At 36.0% G+C, this 21,912-nt stretch overlaps 1 protein-coding gene across 1 annotated transcript; it reads right to left on the minus strand.

The window, feature by feature from the left end:
* Positions 1-1,239: 1,239 nt before the first annotated feature.
* On the minus strand, positions 1,240-20,637 carry PM20D2 (peptidase M20 domain containing 2). Its single transcript, XM_010948943.3, has 7 exons — positions 20,028-20,637; positions 17,773-17,921; positions 15,079-15,221; positions 13,649-13,803; positions 7,537-7,672; positions 6,370-6,477; positions 1,240-6,132 (listed from the first exon to the last, which is right to left on the minus strand). The coding sequence occupies exons 1-7, from the start codon at positions 20,481-20,483 to the stop codon at positions 5,978-5,980; spliced, it is 1,302 nt and encodes a 433-aa protein (XP_010947245.2). The 5' UTR covers positions 20,484-20,637; the 3' UTR covers positions 1,240-5,977.
* Positions 20,638-21,912: the final 1,275 nt, after the last annotated feature.

Here is a 21,912-nt window from a genome sequence, read left to right on the forward strand (position 1 = left end):
CTTCTGTAAAAACACACAACCCACCTAAGTGGGTTCTGTGACTTGGGATGGATGGGCAGAAGCTAAAAGCTTCTGAAGGCGATGTAAGGTATACCAAGCAGTCGCTATGGATAACCCCTCCATCTCTGAAGAAACATTAGGCTGAACAATAACTTAGTACCCTTTACCACTTTCAGAGATTAATTGGGTTTGGACAATAGTTTAAAGCTTTAGGTTTCAACTGCATCTAAGCCTATTTCTTGAGAGGCGTCATCCTACCCTGCTATCAGCTATAAGCAAACTTGAACTCTACTTCCAGTCAAGGGGTAGTCAGGTTCACATCAAACTCTTTAAGGTTCTCATATGCAACACGCGATCCTCCAGGGAGGAAGAGTCCGGTCAGATGACAAGGCACCAAGTGACGGTTAATCCTGAATCCACATCATTTATGGGCAGTAACAATGCTTGCACGTAGGTTTGGTATTCCCTAAATAAGCTATGCTCAAGTGGGAAAACATGAAGTTTCTGAACTGCTTTCCATTCTCCTGAACCAAACAAGACTGTCAGGCATTAGTGACATAACAAACAGACCAAAGTTCAAACTCTCTCAAATGCAATTTATTGTTTACTCAGTGGGGCAATGTCTACTTAGTCTTTAACCTAAACAAGATTCTTGTCTATTTAAGACACTGACCTGATATTCTTTTCTATTTTGCATCTCTGAGGTTTATTTTTTAAGGTGATTGAATGCTTTGATCCACTGAACTAACCAAAGTTAATCTAACATTTTAATCACTGGACAAAAGAACAGACTTGGACTCTATTTTGAAAGCCAGTTTAAACCAAAAAATAAGGACACTTACAATTTTTCTCATTTGAGGCACTTATTCTTTAGCCATTGATAAGAATCTAAAAACCTGCTCTACTGCATTTGAGTTATTACACAGAATTCCTTTGTCCAGTAGTTGAAAAAAATTTTTAAAAATTCGATACTATAATAATGTACCTTCTACCATGAACTTGCGCTGGCATTTTTCAGCATCTGAGACTAGTAAAACACTTATTTTTAAACAAAAGGAGTTAACTGCTCTTTCTAAATTCTGATATAAATAATATATTTACAGTTTCAAAGTAAATAAACATCTGTAATACTGATGAGTAAGAGAATATACCAAATCACAGTGTATTTGCGTAATTGTGCTTTATCTTCATATAATTTCAAAACTTCATATATATGTTGAAAAAACCCACGACAGTTGCTACCTGATAAACATGTTTATTAACATTTTTCTATACATACTTTAATATGTACATATTAAAATATTTTTAAAATAACTATGATCTGATGGTAATAGACTGATTGCTTACTTCAAAGTATTAACTTCATACATATCAAGATGCACCATCCTCAACTATATAATTGGTTTGCAAAATGTTTGCTGAAGTATATAAAAAAAATAAAGAGTAGTTTTTCATATCTTACAGACTCATAGAGTTGCTAGCTAGCACAAAAACAGCTGTCTAATTTTACAATGAAAATTTACTTTGATAGTTTGTAGGGTAGCTCTATGTAGGACATTTTCCAGAAGACTAAAGGGATGCTTCAGATAAAAAGTAAGAAAAGTATAAAACACATCGAAAGGTTTTCTTTTTAAAAAGAATGTATTATAAAATGGGACAATCATTCTTTAAGAAAAGACTTTTCACATGAACTTGTTCTATTCAGACTGATGTGACTCAGGCATTTTTAAATATTATAGAAATACTTCCTTATAAATTTCCAAGACAGTAGCCTTCGGATGTTCCCTCAATCCCAGTGTTGCTCAGATAAAGTAAATCTTAAGAGAACTTACCACCAAAAACAAGCTTTTTGGGGCATGGACCATATCTTACTCTTCTAGTCCCCAGTGTTTAGAAGTAGGCTCTCCTCGACAAATGTTCACTGAACTCAACTGCTGACAATATAACAGTTAAAATATCAATACAACATACCAATAAATAAACAGTCCTTTGGAGGATTGTGGGAAATCAAAATACTTTCAGTTTATACAAGTATTCATAAACACATGAAAATGTTCTAGTTTATCCTAAACGCCCCAGCCCTTGGGAGTGCTACAGGAAGAAGCAATGAAAAGGGAAAATTTTCCTGAGTAGTTCATAAAATATGGGTAGTTTTTAAAACTGAAAAGTAGTCTGAAAATTCTCAGAGGCGAGCTAAATATTAGCTAAACTCAATCGTATTATATACTATACTGCCACTCAGTAATTAGTAGTACCACATAATTGTTTTATACAGGTCCCAAATTAAGTCAGGACTGCTCTTAAAATTAAGTCACAAAAGAGAAAAAATTTCAATCTATAATTAAATTTAAATCATTAATTTGGATCATACCTTTAAAGTCTATTAATTTAACAAAGATAGCCAAAAGCTGGTATCTGAGGAAAATGCTTTCAGTTCTGGGTGCAAACAATGAAAGATTGTAAAAAAGGCACATAATAAAAGCACTTTCTACAAAAACAAGGATACAAGTGGGCCTCAAGCAGGCCCACCTATACCTCTAGTTTAGGTCAGAAGCTAATTCAATATTTTGAAAATCATATTACTTTAAACTTCACACTCACTCAGCTTGGTCTTTTTTTCCCCCCAAATAAATCAGGTTTTAGCATACCTGAAGGAAATTAAGCATACTGAAAAGACAATGGCTTCAAAGAATATACAATCTAGTGGAGGAGTAACATATAATCACTGAATCTAAGTGAAAGTAAAGTGTCATCACTCAAACTAATTCTGGAGAAAAAGTTAGTTGTCCCCCTTCTCAAAAACAGGAAACAAAATAATAAATTATTAAAAGTCCTATCCATTTGTCGACGTCCTAAAAACAAATATTCATCTTTTAAGTAATAAAGAGCTATATATAAACATTTTTATCTAAAAGTGACACTGTTCACCTGTAATCTGGTGCTCCTCTGTTTATCTACCAAAATCTTTGGAGACATAATCCAAAATCTAAGGCCCAGGAGGGATAAACAGCTTAGTTTTAGAGCACCTGCTTAGCATGCACAGGGTCCTAGGTTCAATCCCCAGTACCTCCACTAAAAAAAAAAAAAAAAAAAAAAGGCTATAATGACAAAATATGAGGACCAATCAACAAGGCTAATTTAAACTAAGTATAAACGTTTATGAGAATTTAGCACAATAGAAACATGGCATTGATGTATGAGGGTAAAGAAAGAATTTAGTTCCAAAAGGAAAAACTACCATTACAAAAGAAGTCTCCTGAATTCAAATGACACCGTGAAGATTAGCTACAGTTGGATCCTCTGGACATGTGATTCTGACTCAGCATTTATTTATGTATTTATTTACAAATTTTAGTGTAATATGGCTCAATTAACTCACTGGTATACAAAAAGTAATAAGGGATTTAAAAAATCTGAATTATGCGAAATAACTGTTAAAGTGAATTAATGTAAAATGTCAAGGTGAGATCTGGAGAGAAAAAAAAAAAAACATACTTCTAGACGGACTCCAGAGTATCAGTTCTCAACCTCTTTTCCGACATGATAAATCCAGGACATATTCCCATGGGTGATGCCATGTTTTGACCAAGTTTTAAAAATGTTGAAAGGAAAATAAAATGATAGAAACTCAGAGGTGACACAAATCTTAGCAGCTCATCAATGTCACTTCCTCAGACGGGGTTGTGGAGGACAGTGCTGGGACAGATACACATATTCCCTGCACACCAGCAGCAGCTCCACACCTCGCTCTCAGGCAGAATACTTACCAGAACACAAGTGAACAGGTAACAACAGAATGTTAACCTGAACTTCACTCTAATTTGCTTTTAAAAAGTAAATTTATCACAAACAAATAAGTACAAGTAACAATTAATTTGTGACAGTTCACAAAAGACAGGAGAACATCGGTGTGTCGGGATACCAGCCAACAGTCAATGTTTTAGAATTTTATCAAGGCGTTAGAAAATAAAACCACATTCCTTAGGGCGTAGGATTTATATAAGAAATTTAAAGCTTGTAGTTGAGAAATTTATTAAATTGATAATTAGGAAACTCTATTTTTTATAAACCAGAGGTCTTGGACATACCCAATTCTCAGCGTGAAGCCTCTGTTGATCCCTTTCCTGTTTGTAAAATATATACCATGACTCTTTGAGATTATAAATAATCAGATACAGAGTGTCATGGAGGATCCAGTTCTAAAAGCTGATACGAAGAGTTAGAAGAGTAGCTTGCACAGGAGACAGTCTTAAGGCAGTAGGGTAGCTGGATCCCAGAATGAAGTGAATGCTAAAAGAAAGCAAACTTCTAAAGTGTCAGAAGCCCCAGTGAGGACAAATCCCTGACGCATTATAATGGTCGACACCAGGGCACTGCCATCTAATTGCCTTTCTCAATGTTTTCAATTCAGAGGCTTGAAGTTTTATTCTAGGAGAATATCTGATTGTATGATGTAAATCCAAAGAGAAACAGGTTTTATTTTACTGTTATATAGGATGGGCTGGCAAACTTTCTTTTACAAAGGGCCAGACAGTAAATATTTTCAGTTTTGCAGGTCACATGATCTGGTCTCTGATGCTTTGTTATAAATGTAAAGACCATTTTTAGCATGCTAGCCATATAGAATCAGGCCGCTTGCCAAATCAGGTGTAGTCTGCAGACCCGATATAGAAAGCAATTCTCAACCACTAACTCTTCCCCCAAATACCCCTCTCTTTCTTTCAACTTTAAGTATTTCAGATAGAATAGGAATCAAAGGTTTAAAGGACTGTAAGGATAAGGGACCTAATCTAACTTCCCAAACGAGGAGCCAAAGGCTGAGAGCACTCAAGTGACTTGCTTACAGCAGAGGCCAAATGCTCACTTCTCTTTCCTCTCTTCCATTTTTGGAATGCTTACATTCAAACTGGAGGACTCTTCTTTAAAAATAGTCACAGCTTTAAATACTTGTTTTACCAGATACTTTTTTCACATTCTTTTATCATGTTCAATAAATTCACACCAGGAAAAACTTGTAATACTTTTAAATTTATATTGGGCTAGCACGGGGCTTAAGGAGGCTTAGAATTCTGTCCCCTAAACTCTGTCAACTACATTGTCCAGCCAGGCTGGACAGGCTAAAATTCTGAGAAGCCTGAATAGAGCTGGCTGGGTAGAGGGGACCAGTTATATGACATTAACATTCAAGATTAAGTAGACATCGCTCCCCTCTCATTAAATTCCTCTAGAACACATGCGGCTACCAAGCAAACACCTTACAGGAAGAGTCTAATCCTATCCATCTGTAATTTTTCTTATTTACAGGCATATGGAATGAGGAATAGCACTTTAATGCCACTTCTTAGAGTAAATTATATGTTAAAAAGAACATTTTCATTTTCCTTCAAATGGTAAAACTAAAACTTATTCTTTGTACCTGAGCTTCTGGTTGTCTCCCCACAGCATTTCTGATTAAAAACCTATTTTTATTATCAGTGAAGAGATTCCCCAAAGCAAAGCAGATACAGTCAGATATTCCAAATGAACCTTCCCTAGACTTAGAACTTGAATTTTAAAACAACTTTATAGAACAATTTTACCACCCTACACCAAAAGAAAAAAAAAAAAAAAAAAGTCTTTCATGTGTCAATTCTGAATATAAGGTATGAAATCTCCTGGATCTTTTAAAATATACTCACACAGCATAAGAATTTATAAAATATCATCACTGATAAACCATGTATCGTCCAGGTTATTTAAGAAATGCCATCACATACCAGCTCTGTGAGATCACAATTCTATCAGACACAGACTTGCGAAATTTCATTTTAGATATGAGGTAATGTGTTTTCTCCACATCATGTCCTCACTTTTCAGGTAAGAGGAATCTGACTCCTTTAAGACTGAAAAACAAGCCATGCCCTCCCCCTTCATTAAAAAAGATTAAAGAAAAAAAATCACTTCCTAATGATCCACCAGCGGCTCCGAAATCTTCCTTTTATTCTACTGTATTTAAATACTCTTCTTCTTGAAGTTTCAATTTAAAGTCCTCTCTGATTCTTTCCAACAACTCTGGCTTAAAAATAACATCCAATGCAGTCATTGCCAGAACTTTGGCTGTTCGCAAAGCATGGAACTGAGCTTCTGGTGATCCTAAAAGGTAGAGAAAATGAATAAAGATAACTTCGTATTTATTACAAATTAATTTATTAGTTTTCGGGTTGGCTCTCAATATCTAAATTGCCTCTCCAACTGCCCACCACAATATAGTATTTCCTGAGGTGATGCTAGGTAAAGAAGTAACACTAGGCTAAACTAAACAGTTAGAAAGGCAGCTACTACTATGAAAAGAGAGTAGATGCCAAAACATTCACTTCTAATAACACTTACCTGCAGCTTCAGTATACTGTTCTGTATGATTCAAGGCATTTGTTCCAATGTAAAAATATGGATGAATCCCAGGAACCACAAAAGTAACATTTCCAAAATCAGTAGATCCTTAGAAAGAGAAGACAAACCATGAATTTCTAATTGCTTGCCCAGTGGACACTAGACCACACTTACCTTAATTTCTACAGCACCTGGCATGGTTTTCTATTCCTTCCTTTCTAGAAACTCCCTGACCTTTTGGATTCCATGACTCCACTCTCTCCTCACTGCCAGGCTTCCTCTCTGACCATCTCTGTCTCCTTCTCCAGTGACTTCCTTTGCCTGTCCCCTAAGCACTGGTGATCCCGGGGCTTTCGTCTCTGGGCTACTTCTCCCTCCGTGTACCTGGGCTGCATCATCAATGTTGAAACCTGTATTTTCAGTTACCTCTCAAGTGTTGACAACCTCTAAATCTCTACCTAGACAAATTTTGGGAGTTCCAGATTCAATGGGCTACTGGACAGCTTTCCTTAGAAGTCCTGTGAACACCCCAAATTTAACAAACTAATAACTGATACTGACCCAGTCTACTCCAGGCTGCTCTCTCTCCTTAACTTGTATCTCGCTGAATGACATCAACGCATTTTAATCACCAAGTCCTTTTGAATCTACTTCATCAACATTTATTATTATATTTTAGGAGACACATCTCTGACATGCAAATGTATTAGTGATAATGCTTTTAAAAGGAAAAAACTGTAAAGTAACCCGCTATACTTATTAATATTTAAATTCTAATAGTTGTTTGTTGCTCCTCAGAAACCGAAAATGCCCCCATATAACTAAGTCCTTAGTAATCTGCTTACTAATGACAGAGAATGAATTAAAATTCTATTTCCCCTTTAAGTAGCTTACTTAGAAATCAGAACTAAGCAAATTTAAACACTAGAAACATTCAGACTATAAAGCAAAAAGTATTTCTAAAAACAAATCTGCTCATTTTACACTCTACATTCACCGAAGAGTTCATTAATTGCTCTCCCTCAACTATTAAGTTTGTGAAAAATATCAATAACAAGCATGAGCAATCCCTCCCACACCCTCCCAAGCTGTTAAACAAAACCATTTAACCATGGATGGTACTTCCCTTCCTTAAACAGTATCGTATGTTTGAAAGAACTTAATTACCTGAAGGGCCACTCAACATTGCATCTTCTGAAATGAAGTCTATTCCCAGCTTTTTCCCATTTTCAACATAAGCTTTCCATAGACTCTTATTGGGAAGAACATTGTAATAATCATGTGCTCCACCTTTAATTTCTACCTAGTTAAAAATTATAAAACAAATTTTGAATTAAGAAACTCAAATTCATTACCTAATTTTCAAACTAGCAATGGTTCTCTAACAGAATGAAGTTTAAGAGAGGGTGCTTCCCCTTCAGGATATAAAGTCTCTCAAATCTTTTACCTTAGAAAAAAATATGTTTTTCTATAACGAGAGTTCCTAAGACCCTATCTCCTTTGTGTTATATAAACACCAAGCTAACCTAGCTCTGCTAGTCAGTGAGTCCCAACTTTAGTCACCTAAACAGGGTGTGGGTAAGGCCAAGAATCTCCATTTTAACCAGCACCCCACCACCATGTAATTCTGAAGCAGGTGGTCTAAAAACCACACTCTCTTAACTCTTAAAAAACATTGCTCTACGTTGTAGCCTCTGAAAGGAAGAAATCAAGATTTACTAATATTCAGTATACAAACTGACAAGGACACCGCTGCCGGGTTAAAAGGTACAAAGGACCCTGAGAGAAACACAGAAGATTCATGATGCAGAAGGGCTGACTGTGGTACTCATTTATTCATTTCAGTGCATGAAAATACAGAAGCAGTTTATATGTACCCAATTAAGAGGATTTACAGATTTAGATTTGATTAAATCAAAATGGGCATACTACCACAGACTAAAGTTAATACCAAAAACATTAGCAAAAACCAATTATAGAATGGCAGAGATGATAATTCTTCTATTCTTAGCAATATTTAAGTTAGAAACAATGAGAAACAATGACAACCTAAGCAGATACAAGTCAGCCAAAACACAAAAAATTATTAAAAGGCTATTATTTAAAATATAAGAGAAAAGGAGACACGCAATCTACCTGATAAAGGTAATGGTCATAAGGATGCTGGAAGAACTCAGAAGAACGGTTGAACAGAGTGAGAAGTTAGAAGTTTTTAACAAAGAGAAAATATAAAAAAGAACCAAACAGAGCTAAAGAATACAATACCTGAAATAAGAAATACACTAGAAGGAATCAACAGTAGATTAGATGATACTGAGGAATGGACAGGCAAACTGGAAGACAGAGTAGTGGTGATCACTTAAGCTGAACAGAAAAAAGAAAAATAAATTTTAAAAAATGAATACAGTTTAAGAGACCTCTGGGACAACATCAAAAGTACTAATGTTCGTATTATGAGGGTCCCAATAGGAAAAGAGAGAAAGAGGCAGAGAACATATCTGAAGACATAACAGCTGAAAACATCCCTAACCTGGGAAAGGCAATAGACATACAGGCCAAGAAATACAGAGAATCCCAAACAGGATCAACCCAAATCACTACATATATATATAGCAGAACATTACATCCAAAAGCAGTAGAATACATATTCTTTTCAAATGCACATGCAACATTCTTCAGGATAGATAACATGTTAAGCCACAGAATAAGTCTTAGTAAATTTAAAAAGACTGAAATCATATCAAAACATCTTTTCTGACCACAAAGTACGAAACTAGAAATCAATTACAAAAAAAACCTACAAAAAATGCAAACATGTGGAAGCTAAACAATATGCTACTAAACAACCAATGGGTCACTAAAGAAGTCAAAGAGGAAATAAAAATACTTTGAGACAAATGAAATGGAAACACAACAATGCAAATTCCATGAGATGCAGCAAAAACCTAATAGTGCACCTAAATGAACAAGAAAAGAACAATAAACAAAGCCTGAAGTTAGTAGAAGGAAAAAAAATCATAAAGATCGGAGCAAAAATAAATGAAATAGAGACTAAAAAAAAAACCCAAGAGAAAATATCAATGAAACTAAGAACTGTTTCTTTGAAAAGATAAACAAAATTGACAAACTTTTAGCCAGACTCATCAAGAAAAAAAGGGCCCAAATTACTAAAATCAGAAATGAAAAAGGAGAAGCAAACTGAATTCAACAATACATTAGAAGGACCATAAATTACAATCAAGTGTGATTTATCCCAAGGATACAAGAATGGTTCAATATCCACAAATCAATCAACGTGCTTCACCACATTAACAAACTAAGAATAAAAATCATACGATCATTTCAATAGATGCAGAAAAGGCTTCTGACAAAATTCAACATCCATTTATGATAAAAGCTCTCAACAAAGTGAGTACAGAGGAAACACACTTCAGCATAATAGAAGTCATATATATGACAGGCCCACAGTCAACATCATAATCAACAGTAAAAAGCTGACAGCATTTCCTCTAAGATCAGGAACAAGACAGGGATGCCCACTCTCACCATTTTAATTCAATTAGTATTGGAAGTCCTAGCCACGGCAATCAAGCAAGAAATAGAAATAAAAGGCATCTGAATTGTAAAGGAAGATATAAAACTGCCAACTGTTTGCAGATGACATGACACTATTCATAGAAAACCCTAAAGACACCACCAAAAAATCATTAGAACTCATCAATGATTACAGTAAAATTGCAGGAGACAAAATTAGTATAAAGAAATCTGTTGCGTTTCTATACACTAACAATGAACTATTAGTAAGAGAAATGGAAAAAAAAATTCCATTCATAATCTCATCAAAAAGAATAAAATACCTAAGAATAAATCTAACTAAGGAGGTAAAAGACCTGTACTTGGAAAACTATAAGACACTGATGAAAGCAACTGAAGATGACAACAATAGATGGAAAAATATAACATGCTCAAGGCTTGGGAGAATACTGTTAAAATGGCCATATTACCCAAGGCAATCTACAGATTCAATGCAATCCCAATAAAAATACCAATGGCATTTTTCACAGAACTAGAACAAATAATTGTAAAACTTGCGAAGAAATACAAAAGACATGAATAGCCAAAAACAATCTTAAGAAAGAAAAACAAAACAGGAGGTATTATGCTCCCCGATTTCAAACTATACTACAAAGCTGCAGTAATCAAGACAGTATGGCACTGGCACAAAAACAGACACATACATCATTGGAACAGAATAGAGGGCCCAGAAATAAACCCATGCACCTTTGGTAAATTAACCTACAACAAAAGAGGCAAGAATATACAATGCAGAGAAGACAATCTCTTCCATAAGGGGTGCTGGGATAAATGAACAGCTGCATCCAAAGAATCAAACTGAACTATTTTCTGACATCATATACAAAAATAAACTCAAAATGGATTAAAGACTTAAATTTAAGACCTGAAATCATAAAACTCCTAGAAGAACCACATAGGCAGTATGCTCTTTGACATTAGTCTTAGCATTTTTTTTTTGGATACGTCCCCTCAGGCAAGGGAAATAAAAATAAAAATAAATGGGACTACATCAAATTAAAAAGCTTTTGAACAGTGAAGGAAACCATCAACAAAATGAAAAGGCCAATCAACTGAATGGGAGAAGATACCTGCAAACAATATATCCAGCAAAGGATTAATATCCAAAACATACAAAGAACTTACACAACTCAACATCAAAAAAATCAAACAGCTCAATTAAAAAATGGGCAGAGGACCTAAACAGACATTTTCCAAAGAAGACATACAGATGGCCAACAGACACATGAAAAGATGCTCAACATCACTAATCATCAGGGAAGTGAAAATCAAAACCACAATTAGGTAACACCTAACATCTGTCCAAATGGCCATTATCAAAAAGACAACAAATAACAATTATTGTTGAGGACATAGAGGAAAGGGAGCCCTTGTGTACTGTTGGTGGGAATATAAATTGGTGCAGCCACTACAGAAAACAGTATGAGGATTCCTCAAACAATTAAAAACGGAAATACCACACTATCCAGCAATTCCACTTCTGGGTATTTGAAGAAAACAAAAACACTAACTTAAAAGATACATGCATTCCTATGTTCACTGCAGTATTATTTATAACAGCTAAGATATGGAAGCAACCTAAGTGCCCATTAATAGATGGAATAAAGAATAGTACACATATATATACACAATGGAATATTAATAAGACATAAAAAAGAATGAAACCATTTGTGACAACATAGATGGACCTAGAGGGTATTATGTTAAGTGAAACAAGTCAGACACAAAGACAAATACTGTATGATATCACTTATATGTGGAATTTAAAAATCAAAATAAATGGAGGGGAGGGTATAGCTCACTGGTAGAGTGTGTGCCTAGCATGCATGAGGTCCAGGGTTCAATCCCCAGTACCACCATTAAAAATCAATCAATCAAACTGATTACCTCCCCCCACCAAAGAAAGAAAGAAAGAAAGAAAATCAAAGTAAATGAATAAATGTAACTAAACAGAAACAGAGTCATAAAGAGAACAAACAGGTTGCTGCTGGAGGGAAGGGGGCTGCGGAGAGGAGAGTAATCGGTGAGGGAGATTACAAACGTTCAGTTACAAAATAATGAGTCACAGGTATGAAATGTAGTGTGGGGAATATAGTCCATAATGATGTAATGTTTTTGTACAGTGACAGATGACAACTAGACTTATCATGGTGATCATTTCAAAATATACAGAAATACTAAGTCACTATGTTATTACAGGAACTAACAGTGTTGTAGGTCAAGCATACTTCAAAAACAAACTCAGAAAAAGAGATCAGATTTATGGCTACCAGGGTCGGGTGTTGCAGGGAGGGAGAATTAGACAAAGGTAGTCAAAAGGTGCAAACTTCCAGTTATAAGATAAATGAGTACTATGGATGTAATGTACAAGATAATTAACACTGCTGTACATTATCCATGAATGCTGTTAAGAGTAAATCCTAAGAGTTCTCATCACAAAGAAAAAAATTTTTTTCTCTTTCTTTAAGGTTTATATCTATATGAGATGATGGAGGTTCATCAAACTTACTGTGATAATCATTTCTTGATGTGTGTAAGTCAAGCCATTATGTCGTACACCTTAAACTCACACAGTACTGTATGTCAATTATATCTCAATAAAACTGGGGGGGGGGGAGATACTTAAAATATAGATTTAAATCTAATAACAATATTTTAAGGGAATATTAAACCTTGCAATATTAACCAATGATTAATAGCTCATGTACTAATGTTATAAGTAAATATTTTAAATATCTATAATTATAAAGGGATGAATGCTTTATTTTTCACTCTGGACACAATGTATATTGTCTGAGAATCACTGCCCCTGTGAGACACCACTACTGTCTGAATAAATCGTAACATCTCCAGCCTCTGAGGGCAGAAAAAAATCAGGTATGAGGTATAGGTCCTAACTCTTTACAAATATTATGTCATTCAATTTTCACAAGAACCCTAAGATAGATTATATTATCATCACCATTTTTCAAGAGAAAATGGAAGCCCAGAGATACTAAATAACATTTCCAAAAGTTACAGAATCAGTGAGGCTGAGAGGCACAGATCCGGATTGGATCTCTCCAACTAGACTACAGGCTCCCACTGGCTACAGAGCAAGATTTATGCAATTCTGGGACTTCTCATCCCACCGTGTGCCTACATGCCTGGGGCATAAATGTTACTGACTTTATGATTCAAATGAACAAAACCTCTTGATGACTGTGCCTATTTCAACTTTCATTCCAGCAAGCCATAAGTATTTATATCACTACTACACGTATCTGTAACGTCACCAAAAACAGGTTTGGCTGATTTTGCCATAATGTTCCCTTTGTGGGGACTACATAGAGCAATTCTGAAAGCATAACTGCCAATAGGAAAAATAAAACTTGCAGAAAGGCAGGGATTCTCGCCCAGCAGTATCAGTTATTCTAAGTACTGTGTAACCAGATGATTGTAGTCTTCCCTATGCAGACATGGAGTAAAATAAATAAGAATTAAAGACTTTCACATCAACTATTCAGTCAATTGACTTTGCATATTCAAGACGTTGCCAGATGAAAAAGAGGCAAGTGAGGTTCTAACATCACTTAATATAACCACCCCAGCCCACATACACAACTTCTGATTATAACTTAGATTAATGCTTTAAAGTTCTTACAACTTCTGATTATAACTTAGATTAATGCTTTAAAGTTCTTACTGTGCACCCAGTAGCCAAAGCTGCAGCTCTGAAGCAATCTTCTGCCTTTTTGGTCAAAACTGGAAGTTCTTTCATTGAGGGTGCACGGAAGTAATAGATTAATTCAGAATAAGAGGGAATGATATTGGGTTTTACACCACCATTTTTTATTATACCTATAAAGAGAACCAAATTACTGAAATTGAGCTTGGAGACCATTTATTAAGCTTAAATACACCCATAAAGCTTTTCAGCCAATATGTACATAAAGAAAAATAATTTAAAACTATTAGCTTCACATATATACCAATCAAAGATTTTTATGTTGTACAAGTTTCTATACATAGTATACTTTTTGACTAATAGGAAAAAAATAATTGTTCTATATGTTCTATAGTCTAAGGAATTTATATGATGTTAAGCAATTATGATTTCTGACTATAAAAAACTATTTGAAATTTTTACAATTATCTTACAGCTTTCTAGAAAAGACTTTTATTTCAGTGGATTTTATTACAGTTGTACATTCTGCTGAGCTTTTGAAATAAGAAAAAAACCCAGTGGTATGAGGTTCTATAGTTACTCTCATAACTCAAGAATCCATTTTAAATGGTATCTGGCTTTGGGAAAATAATTTTCATGCCAACAAGAAACCAATGCAGGTAAAATATCACAAAGCATATTATCAACTGTCAAAACAAATGCATTTATTCGGAACTACACTGAGAGGGAAGATATATCCGTTCAAAATAATAACTAAAATAAATATGCAAAATCTAATTTTATATGACCTGGTTTTTAAAAATTGTTTTTACAAATTCCTGTTTATTCCTTTTAAAGAAACTAAGGTAGAGGATTGGTAAAAAGTGCAATTAACAAACTAATTTCAGCCTATAGCAAAATCAGGTAAAGAACAGATGTTAAAGTGTAATAATTTCCCAAATTATAAGGAAATAAACTAAGAAATGAATTTGCACCTTTATGACAGTACTTTATTACTGTATTTATATTAAGGTGATGCACATAATTTTGAAAGATGTTACTTAGGATTAATAGCACTTGAGTAAATAAAACCAGTAAACATAACTTTTTTTTAAATGAGGAAATGACTAAATTTTGTAATTAAGAGACAGTGAGGATAACAGGAAAATCAGGTTGGAACTTTCAAATACCCATGGGGAGAACACAGATCTTTACAGAAAAAATTATTTTTAATACTCAAAATAACCATTCCATTTATACATAAATAATCTTAGCTGTCTTGTTATCCACATACAGACAAATATCCAGTATCCTGTCTCATGACTTTCTGAAAATGTTTAAAACTTTTGTAATATTCATAAAGTACATAAAGTGTTCCCAAATGTTTTTTTCCATCAAATTTTAAGTAATTACATTACACTGAAATATATTAAATACCATCTATTACACAAAGTACTTGACATTCATACCATGAACTCTCCAGGTTGGTTTCATTTGCTGTCTTAACACAGACAGATTGTTATAGGCGAGAACAGCAGCATCTAATGCATTTAGTCCTTCCCAGGGATACGCAGCAGCGTGAGATGCTTTTCCATAGTATTTCACAGTCACACTAGGAAAAAAAAATATATCGTTTGGAATTACTTTTTTAAATATCACCAAAGTAAGAAAATCCAAGTAATCAGAACTATCCAACTGTTATCCAAAATTAATTCACACTGCTGGAATTTTTATTTGCAAATCATCTGTAGCAATAATGTAGCAATTTACATACCTTATAGTTTATTATTATGTAATACGGTGACTGACACAAAGAAGGCATTCCAAAACAAACAGTGAAAAAGAACTTTGCTCTATTGACCTCCTGTACAAATTACATTTGTACACAATTCAAACAATGCAATCCTGTGTGAAGTGCTGGAATTACAAAAAAGGTGGCTTCTACCTCCTTCTACACTGCATTGTGATAGTTTCATATCAAACGTCTGCAAAAACTCAGATAATTCTGTCTTAAGGATGAGGAAAGGTCAAGGAAAGACAAAAAGGAGGTGACAGCTGAAAAAGGTTAAGACAATCTCTAAAAACAGATTATACTCACAATATTATAAGATATTCTAGAATTAAGTCATTTGTTCATTACCAGTATTTTATTAGTGTTCCAAAATAGCTGTATCACTAATACTTTACAATTTTGTAAATTGTTATTCCACTTCCAAATAGTTCTCATATTGGTCTAACTACTCAGCTACAATAAAAAACAATAAGGTTTAGAGAAAGGATTGCATATTATATAGTTATTGGTAAAGAAGACTTGCTTAGATAACACTTTTTAAGCCCCATTAATAGTACTCACATTTAAGTTATTAAAAAGTCACTCTAGACTTAATTTGTTTTTAATGAGCTAGATTCAGGAGGCTCAAGACATTTCTTTACTGATTCCAAACACTTTGTTAGCAAAATAAAAACAAGTAGAAGCATCCAAATACATTTTTAAGATTTTAGGATACTTGTTATTTCCTCAATATACATCTTATCATCATCACCCTGAAATTGGAATTTTAACAAAACTGGTGATAAATACTATAAAATGGAAAAGGATGTCCTTTATGAAAATGGCTCTAGCACTATTTCTTCTAGGGTTCCAATCTATGTACAATTAAAGCACAATAAACTACAGGAAATGAAATGTTAATGCTTGTTTTGTATCAGCATTAGTATTTTAGGCCTAAAAAGCTAATTAAAAAAAAACTGATATGGGATGATATTCAAGACACATTATTTAATTTTAAAAAGCAAGAGTCAGATCAACAATATATTTAGCAGAATATTTCAGGGGAGAAAATCCTCCTTTAAAACTTAATTTATACATGTACCAATTTTATGTCTATAAATATACCTCAAAAGTCCTGGAAGAATATGTGTGTCTAGAAAAGGGACTGGATGTGGGAAAGGTGATTAACAGGGACACAGTGCTTTATTTTATTTAATGTTAGAGATTTTTAGGATGAACAGATTGGTAATTTTTTTAAATTTAATTTTTTACTTGTTCTTTTTTCCGTCTTTAAAGATGGCCAGTGAAAAAACTAAGAAGTTAGATACTAAGAAAGACCTGAGGCCAAACGGGCTAACTTCAGGATCAAGGCCAAGAAGCCTACCTAACCTTAAATCCTAGAAGGCAAATGGGCTGCAAGCCTGCCTGCAGCCACAGGTCCCTTCTAGCCAGAGGCTTTGGCAGAGACTTCGAATCACTAAGGTTTTCCAGAGGTATACTACTGTACACCAACTCTGAAACCAAAGTTGAAGGATTATTCCTACTGTCATAACACCAATTCCTGGTGATAAGAACAAAGATACCAGAACAGTTAAAACAGTCACCCTTTGAAAACAAGGGATACAGAGAGATGTAAGATAACTGAATGCAATCTACAATCTGGAAGCACTGTTGGGATGGTTCTACTATTACCCTCTAGCTACTGCAGAGGAGAACGTGTGGCTTTCCTGAAGCAGCTGAGCAGTGGCTCCTTGGGACCAAACCACTAAATGGACCACTAACTATTATGGTTGAGATTTCTGATGTAAAAAATTTAAACCACTTCAATGATGCATGCTCCTACGTACTAAAAAAAAGTGAGCCCTTCAACACAGAGAAAGATAAAAGGTTTCCAGGCAAAACAGAAAAGCACAGATTGGCAAATTCCAATCAAAGCCATAGCTAGTCAGTTTCTGTACCCTCTCTCAGGAATATAATTAATCCTTTCTGCAAAGAACTCAAAATAAGTAAACTAGAAAAGTGTGTTTTCTTCCCAAGTCTAATAAAGCAGTCTCTTGCAAATCTATTCAGTTGCAAAGGTAACTTCATATCAAAGGATAGCTGTTGTCCAGAAACCAGATTATTCTCAATTCAAAACAGAACATAAATGTCAATATATTCTGTTTGCTATTCTTAAGCTTTTTAGGTACTATTTTAATAGTCCAATTATGAACACCATATTAAATCTCAATTAGAAGAGGCTTACCAAATGTCAATGGAAATGAAATAATATCGTATCTTTCAATTTACTTTTTAAGTATATAAATATGGTGTTTTAGTCTCCAGTTAAGACACTGAAGTATTCTAATAGTCTGCTTTCCACTAAGAAGTTTATTTCAACTTTATCACTCACTCGTGTTCAGCCACATCCGGTAGATAAGCAGCATTCTCTTGAGATGGATGGGCCATAAAAACAACATCAAGATTTTTAAAAGCCCCTGCTTCAATTAAATCAATTTTGCCACCACCATCTTCTTCTGCAGGGGTTCCCAGGACAATTACCTAGAAAGAAATATCTGTGTCAGAGCAAAAGGACAATAAAAAATCCTAGCAGGAAAATTTCAAACAGGTTCTCTACTCACAATCTACATCAAACTATACAAAGAGATTTTGTTCTCTGACCTTTAAATAATGCAGTGGGCATAAATCTGTGATGCTAAAATAATCACAAACTTTCAATTTACATTATTATATCAATTTGGTGCAAAGTATGTACTAAAGCCTCTACAGGAAACTGTCCCTAATTTTATAACACAATTTTATGTAACTAATGTTAAAGATGAAAAAAGATAAATACTATTTACTAAGTCCCTCAAAATTCTTTAGGATTAACTTCTTAGAGCTTCTTTTTGACTAAGTCTTTTAGTATATATATGTAATTATTCTGGTAAGGAACTTTCTAATTACTTATCAGTTATCCTCACAACAACCCTGTGAGGTAGGTGAGTGATGTGGATCATCATTTTAGAGAGGGCAGTTTTGAGGCATAGAGTGAAGTGTCTTGCCACAGGTCACAGAGCAAGTCTTCAGGCAGAGCTGCGATTAGATATCCTAACCTTCAGGCCTGAACTCTGAATCTTTACCAAGTTACCTCTTTAAAAGGTCTTAATGCATTAATCCTTTATGAAAAGCATTAAATAAATCTTAATACCACAGTTAGAAACGGCCAACTATTACACAAACTTACTAATTCGATTCCACCAGCTCAACCAGGCAGACTTATTGGTCACCAAACACCTAATTAAACAAAAGAAAACTTTACAGAATAAACGTTTTACTTTGATATTTAAGCTTAACTTCTTCAAATAATTTTTAAAAACAAAGAAAAATTATCTATAAACAACTAATACACTTTCAAGATCACATAAAGAACACAATGAAACAAGACAGAAAGTCTTCGCTTGCAAAGAGAATCATATGAATTCCATTTTCAGATCAGACAGATAACCTTGCTGAAGCTGAGTATTACCATTCAAAATCTTAAGTGTGTACATTTCCCAAAGTCTTGCTTTATTTAGAAATTAGAAAGCACCCAAACTCTTAAATCAAGCTGCTTTTTACTCTTAACCCTTGACTCATTAAATCTGATGACTTTCCAAGTTAAATCTTGCTGACTTCTCTGAACCTTTCATAAACCTGGTTAAAGATAAATCTCTCCACTGTTTCATGCAAAAAAGCAAAGGATACCCCCTCCCCCTCAAAAACCAAAAACCTAGCCAGATTAAAGACAAGGCCCAAAGGCAGAGAAGAGAAGGCAGCTAAAGAGAAAAAGCCACAAAAGACGGAGTTGTTAAGATAAAAGAGAAAGGTTACTAACACTGGGAATAAACATAGGCTAAAGAATATTAAAATACAACATTAGTCTTTCCCTTAACCTGAATGGTGTTGATTGAATCTTAGCTCACAGAATGAAGAACATACCATCTGGAAAAAGAGTAACACAAGTTTAAACTGGCTCTACGACTAACATAAAAGACATCTCCCCGTTTAAAGGATCCAGCTATTTTTTTTAAATCGCGAAATACACATTAAAACTTAAGGATCAACTCATCTATGTAGTTAATGTTCACTCTCTTCCCATTTTTTGGTATACTTGTACAGATTTTGTAGTTCTAACGACTGAAAATTTCCTACCCAAATACCAATGATTCGAATCACAACAGCTCCTAGGACTGCCACAAACAAAGATTTGTTGGAGCCTAACAAAGGGGGGCCGTATGTTTCCCTACAATAACTACTTCTTCCTCAGATTGCACCACCTTGTCAGCAAATTGCGGTTGCTTCTGTCACCAAAAATAAGCCGTAACGAAAACCAGGCATGGTTCTAAGTTCTTTCCCAAGGGAGAGAGTCCACGCAATTGTTTACGACTACACAGGAAAGAAAAAGCAAAACTCTGCAAAATGTCGCTAGGTCGGAAACTCATGGACTACCGACTTTGATGCTGGGATTCTGCCTACTAGCAAAGGCCAAGACGTCGAGTGTGGTCCCCTACACATTCCCAGGGTGGGAGGGGATGGATGAGCACGGGAAGCGCCGGTATCCGCCCTTCTCCGGTCGGTCCCGGCCTGGGCAGGTGATGGGAGTCCCACGCTTGGGCCCCACCTCACCTTCACCGGCAGAGGCGGCCCGGGGAGGCCCTCCAGGGCCCCTCTCACGCCCAGCGCGGCTGCCGCCCCGACCTCGGCGATCAGATTGTGGCCGCAGGCGTGCCCGATGCCGGGCAGCGCGTCGTACTCGCAGAGGAAGCCCAGGTGCAGCGGGCGCAGCGCCGCCAAGCCCCACGGCGGCCCCCACTCAGCGCGGAAGGCCGTGGCCAGCTGGTAGTGCGGCTGCACCGCCCACGACCCGGCTGGGGGCTCGCTCTCGAAGAAGCGCGTCAGCACGCCGTGGGCATGGTGCTCCTCGTAGGCCAGCTCGGGCTCGCTCCAGATCGCGCGGCTCAGGGCCCCCAGGCGCTCGGCCGCCTCGTCGATGCACTCCGAGGCGCGCAGCTTCAGCAGCTCCAGCTCCGACAGGCTGGCGCAGGCGCCCCCCTCCACGGGCCGCTCCTCGCCGGGTCTCATAGCGCCCAGAGCCGGTGACCGGTCAACGCTCCTCTGGATGCCCGCTGGATCGCTCCCTCCTTGCGGCCCACCGCGCCTGCGCACGCGCCCGGCGTCCGCTCAGGTCGTCCCCAAAGCTCCCGGAGACCCGCCCCGAGCCCCGGGGCCCCGCCTCCAGCGCCTCGCCGGAAACGTGCTCCGCGCCTTCTGCGGCCGGCAGGTGCTCTACCTTGGGGGCTTAGGGGGTGCTGGGAAGGGCCCGGGTTGGGGGCTCGTGGTTCCATCCCCTTGACTTAACTGACAGCTGATTTATGCTCTAAACTCATTTTTACTTTTCCGTTGTTGCTTATTTCCCACAGCAGCAGAATGAGAACGGTTTTATTGGCATCAGGGACGGAGTGGAATATGGTCCACTGAAAAACGTCACTCCTTTCTAGAATGGTAATAAAAACTTGATACAAGTTTTTTAGTTCATGAATCTCAGTGTCAGTGTAAATGTTATACGAAGAACACTGGTTAGACTCTGCGAACTTAAGTTTTCGGTACTGCACCTGCTTTCTTCTCTTTGACGTTGCTGTATTATATAAAAGCTGCAACTTTTAAAACACTGCAACACTTTAGAACTGTTCAGCAACTGCGACAGTTTAGACCTGTTTAACAACTGCAGCAGTTTAGAATTGTCTAGAACAGCATCAGGAATGTAGTAGGTGCAAGATATGTATTCGTTATTATAGTCTATTTGAGTAGAGTAAAACTAAGAATTTAAAATGTTTTTTTAATAAAGCCCAAACCAAAGAATTAATAAAAAGATTTATGATCATAGATATTCACTATTTTGTTGACTTGATGGGTTTTTAAAAATACTAACAGCTTTGAGAGAGAAAATATTTTTCTGACTAGTTTTGTTTATGACTTTGATACTGAACTCAAGTAACATGATGTGCACAGTTGGTGTTCACATTATAACTCGGTTTCAAATAACCCAATGAAGAAATTCAAGACGTCATACTCTTGTTTTTCTCCAGAGTGAAGCACAAAGTCTGAAAAACTGTTGTTGATGATATAACTATTAATAGCACTGTGGAAATTTATATTCTAAAGTGTTCCACATATTGAAAGCTTCCATCAGCTTTTCATACTCTATCATCTCTTTCCTTAATTTGTCACAATTGGGTTAAATGGAAAGTAGTATATTCATATAATATGGCAAATTTAGTTTTTGAAAAGGAAGCTAACATACATAAAGACTATCTACTACTGTTTTTAACTACTGTATATACTAACAATATCAGAGTGAATGTCACATTTTAAATCTGAAAATACTGTTGTCCTCGGTTAACACCCTAACTGAAACACAGCCATAAAGACAACAAATATGGTATTAAATTCCTGGACCCTCTTGTCTATGCTTAATAAATATGCTTACCCAGATACACTACTGAGAAAAATC

The sequence above is a fragment of the Camelus bactrianus genome, chromosome 8 (assembly GCF_048773025.1).
Source record: "Camelus bactrianus isolate YW-2024 breed Bactrian camel chromosome 8, ASM4877302v1, whole genome shotgun sequence".
NCBI lineage: Eukaryota > Metazoa > Chordata > Mammalia > Artiodactyla > Camelidae > Camelus > Camelus bactrianus.

Bases quoted from the DNA above. Each gene is read 5' to 3' on its own strand.
- PM20D2 (XM_010948943.3), bottom strand. From the start codon at position 20,483: ATGAGACCCGGCGAGGAGCGGCCCGTGGAGGGGGGCGCCTGCGCCAGC. The intron at 15,222-17,772 runs GTGAGTGATAAA...TTTTTTTCCTAG, and splicing joins CCGGATGTGGCTGAACACGA to TGTGACTGTGAAATACTATG. The intron at 6,133-6,369 runs GTAAGTGTTATT...TCTACCTTTTAG, and splicing joins ACAGTATACTGAAGCTGCAG to GATCACCAGAAGCTCAGTTC.